General features: G+C 39.3%; 1 protein-coding gene and 1 pseudogene across 2 annotated transcripts in view; one reads left to right on the top strand and one right to left on the bottom strand.

Annotated features, from left to right (window-relative positions):
• Positions 1-761: 761 nt before the first annotated feature.
• The window catches only part of mapk14a (mitogen-activated protein kinase 14a), a 30,945-nt gene continuing 27,147 nt past the window's right edge, over positions 762-4,559 (bottom strand). For both annotated transcript variants that reach the window (XM_061840360.1, XM_061840369.1), the window contains exons 11-12: positions 3,488-3,661; positions 762-1,558 (exon numbers count right to left, since the gene is read on the bottom strand). In XM_061840360.1, coding sequence (XP_061696344.1) covers positions 1,494-1,558; positions 3,488-3,661 — 239 coding nt within the window. In that variant the 3' untranslated portion in view covers positions 762-1,493. The remainder of the gene's footprint in view (positions 1,559-3,487; positions 3,662-4,559) is intronic.
• On the top strand, positions 2,683-2,801 carry LOC133497387 (5S ribosomal RNA; annotated as a pseudogene).

Here is a 4,559-nt window from a genome sequence, read left to right as displayed (position 1 = left end):
GGATGTTTTTTTTTTTAATCCACCCATCCATTCATTTTCCAAGCCGCTCATCCTCAAGAAGGGTTGTGGGAGTGCTGGAGCCTATTCCAGCCGTCATCAGGCAGGGTACATCCTGAGCTTGATGCCAACCAATCGCAGGGCACACGGAGACACAACAGTCGCACTCCCAATCACACCTAGGGGCAATTTAGAGTCTCCAATTAATGTTGCATGTTTTTGGGATGTGGGAGGAAACCGGAGTGCCCGGAGAAAACATGCAAATTGCATGGGGGGTTTTGAATCCCAGTCCTCAGAACCTCGAGGCCAACACTCTGACTAGTTGTTCCACCGTGACGCCCATTTTGATTTGATCTTTTTCTTAATTGACATCAAAGCATAAAAACACTATACAAAAGGACATCACTAAGTCCACATAAAATAACATAACTGGAAGAAGAAATCAGAATTTTATCCTGCCCCTGCCTTAAAGTTAAAACCAATTATAAGCAACTTGTTTATGAATGATAATTTTTGCCTACATATCCTGTTATCTTAATCTTCCTTTTGTTAAGGATCGCAACACTGCATCATTTTTTCCATAAAAGCCTATTCTGTCAAATATAAAAAAAACACATTTCCAAAATGTCATATTGACCAAGAAAAGTAATGCAATAAAAGTTGTAATTGTTGTTAAATATTAGCAGTCACAAATCCATGATGTGAAAGGTGAACTCGGGAGAACTTTCATCCTACAATTTAACAATGAAAACGTACAAAAGCAATGTCTTAAAAATAGTTTTTATTTTGCTTATCAAATGACAAATTGTTACTCTGTTGGACTGAAAATAGATGCTGGGAGTTCTCATTTATAAATACACCTTCCAGAAAGTATAAATAGATCTGAAATAGCTCTTTTACTCATTTAAAGCAGGTTTTCTATCCGTGCATTGACACTTAAAGCAATAAAGCACTCACGCAAACATATGTGGAAAGATTACAGACAGTGACGCACAATCCACTTTAAATATGGCACGATAACAAATATTCTTAAGTGAAGCCCTTTTTGAAATATACACTGAATTGTAAAATGTCAACAACAACAAAAAGTCACTCAACTTTGAATTTGCAAACGTGGTCAACATTCAGTCATATGAAAATGGTGAAAGAAAGTTGTTGTCACAACAACGGTAGCTACGTTCCAGCTTCACACGATGAATGGTAGATGAACATTTTCTTTACTTTCAATTATAAAATACTTAAGAGGACAATGTAAAACAGCTATAAGGATCCACGTTTTCCAGCCTCCCGAGTGTCACAGTGAAAAGTCGACTGTTTTTTTTTTTTTTTAAACCAAAGATTAAAATGAAACTTGAATGACAATGAAAAGTGAAATCATATTTAGTGGTTTGATGTCCTCTGGCAGCAAAATCATCATCAAAGTCTGGTTGGCGACTAATTCAAAAATGTACAAATTGTCTTGATGGAGTCACTGTACCGGCAGGAGGAAATTCCTGTTACTGCATGTCGTCCTCATCAAATATGGGCGGCTCAAAACTGCACACTTCCTCATAGGTCAACCCTGTAAGTCATGAGAACATGGTGTTTTTCTCCTATGTGGCTGATCAGAGGCAAAAGATCATCTTTCATCCTATCCTTTTGATTAGTTGTTGCATGTCCTCACTAGCGTGACGTGACTTTGTAACGTTACTTGTAGTCAAATAGCTAAACTGTCTAATAATAGTTCTTCTGTGGCTCGCACCCCTTTTGATCCTCGTCTGTTGTGTCCCACTGTCTGTCCCCTACAACACTTTCCATCCAGCTACATTTTTATAAAGATTAAAATAAATGAAAATAAATAACCAGAGTGATTATTTGAAACTCCCCCCCGTTACACAGCACAAAATGCATGCAGAGCAACCATTCTGTGTGGCCATGCGGCTGAATAGGAACCCCACCTCGCCGCCCACAACAAGGGCCGTTCAAATTAAAGGAATGCACTTGATGACTATTATTACAGTAATTGTCAAACTAGTAAAGGATAACCTGATAATCAAACAGTCAAAGTGAACATGATGTAAAAATGAGTACTGGATGCCTTTAAAACCCATTCGTGGGCAGCGTCCCATTTTTGGGACATCATGATTTTCATGCATTATATCCTTCAGGATATCAAAATATTGAAGTGTTTTAATCTGAAGCCATAATTTGGTATCAGGAGAGGATAACCCATCGGTAAAAGTTAGCACGGAGTTATTTCCCTTTCCTTCGTGACTCAACATGGCTGCCTCAAGTACACATGGGGCGTTTTCCAAGAGCAGAAAGGGAGAAAGGTCAGTATGCAATCAAGTTTGTCTTTAAAATTCTAATCCATCAGTATTATTAATGCGTAAGTGTCGTTCTAGAATAAGAATTAATAAACATATCTCTAGTATCTACCACTTCACAGAACTGAGAACATACCCGTCCCAGTTTTGGAACGCTGCTCGCGAGAGGGTACATCTTTTTTTGCCCTTTGTTTTATGCGTTAAACGAAAAAGAAGTGTTATTTCCTTGATTGTGGCCTGTTAGGAGACTTTTATCTGAATAAGGCAAAAAAATTGCCACCCTGCCCATGAATGAGATAATTATTAACAGAAAGGTGCATTCCTTCTAGGGCTGGGCGATTCATTTTTAATCATTTTGGCTTCTCACACAATAAACAAAGCTTCCAGCCATGCTATCCTGAGAACGCCCGATCTCATCAGATCTCGGAAGCTAAGCGGGTTTGGCCCTGGTTAGTACTTGGATGGGAGACCGCCTGGGAATACCAGTTGTTGTAAGCTTCTCTCCCCGGCTAAATGCAGAGGGGTTGCGTCGGGAAGGGCATCGGCGTAAAATTGTGCCAAATAAATGTGCGTTCATCTAAGATGACCCGCTGTGGCGACCCCTAACGGGACAAGCCGAAAGGAAAAGAAGAAGACTCAATAAACATTAAAATCAAACAAGTTTCTGAATGGCGTCGCGTGTGAATGCAAGTTTCTTCGTTGTAAAAGCACATTGAATAAATATTCTGCCCTTCCTGAATGTGTATGAAGCCGTTCATTGACACCCAAGTTGAAGTTTACTGTAAAACTAAACAAAAATGATTTCACACATATACAATGTTTGTAATTCAAATACAACAATTTGTTTTGGAAATGTTGCAAGCTCAATGCAGGCACTCTATAGTTCCCAAAATGTGTCTGTGAGCGACACTTTCAGAATTTTTTTATTTGTTATTCAAAATATATTTTGCAAGGTTGTCGCCATTTCTTCTAGTAATATGGAAAAATGCTAATCATGACCATTTTTATATGTTCATCTTGTCTTGATTGTGAAATCTATAAATGGTATAAAAATTGTATACTGTATTCTCTGAATTTTTGAAATTAGTGTCAAATGTCCAAATACTGGAGCATCAGACCTTGAAGGGACAACTATCCAAACAAGCGTTTTAGTTTAGTGCAGACGAATAATAACAACCACATACGTTTCCACTCTTCGATCTCGAGCTCGCGACTCTCAAAGCTCTGGTCGTACGGCTCGGCCTCGGGCTCGTCGTCCGGGTCGTGATACTGAGTGAAGTACGGGTGGGCCAGCGCCTCGGCAGCTGTTATCCGCTTGTCTGTATCCAAAACTAGCATTTTCTCCAGGAGGTCTACGGCTTCAAAAAAAGAGGAGAGACAATACGAGTCAGCATTTCCTCAATTTTTGGAAAAGAATTACATTGTGGCCATCAAAACAGATAAAATGTACACACAAAAAGCTAAATCAAGGTCGATTTTTGTCAATAAACTAATACCTTTTTCTCATGATCAACTTCCCATCAATTTGAATGTCTGCAAGTGTGGAAATGGAGTGCATCTTCACTAGAATGCTGGTTCTCAATAAAATGAGATACAAGAGACACAATGCGTTTTTTGAGATATGATATGATCGTAATTTGGATAACTTTGAAATGATTAAAGGAATTCAAGGCGTTCAATTTTAGCTGAAAAAAATGCTTAGGTTTTTGTTTATTCTGGGTGGCTTGGTAAACTCACCGTTGTAATGTTTCAATTGTTAAAGTGACCACTGCAGTGATTGTTGGGGTTATGCATCTTGATTCCCAGGGAATGTTTGGAAAAGTGGTGCATCGCGAAAATGTTTCTGAACCATTACGTTAAAGGATGAACTCCATTTGCTTACCCGTTCTGTACGGAGCGCCAGCTCCTTCATGACTACTAATACCGTAATTTTCAGCCTATAAGCCGCGACTTTTTTCCACACGCTCTCAACCCTGCGTCTTATGCGGTGATGTGGCTAATTTGTGCATTTTTTCTAATGGCCGCAAGCAGGCACTCGAGCGGAAAAGGTGAGAGTAAGACTAGTGGAATATATGTGCCAAAGAAGTGACTTTTACCGGTATGCTTTTTATTTTTTAAACCGGCCCTGTTACTGCTGTGCTAGCATTAGCGCTGTGCTAGCGTTTTGCTGTTGTGTTACTACCGTGTCTCAGTGAATTTTACCGTTATGGTTTTTTTTTTTTAACCATCCCAGTTAGCGCTGTGCTAGCGTTTTGC

The sequence above is a fragment of the Syngnathoides biaculeatus genome, chromosome 2 (assembly GCF_019802595.1).
Source record: "Syngnathoides biaculeatus isolate LvHL_M chromosome 2, ASM1980259v1, whole genome shotgun sequence".
NCBI classification, from domain to species: domain Eukaryota; kingdom Metazoa; phylum Chordata; class Actinopteri; order Syngnathiformes; family Syngnathidae; genus Syngnathoides; species Syngnathoides biaculeatus.
This window is presented reverse-complemented; position numbering and strand designations above follow the sequence as displayed.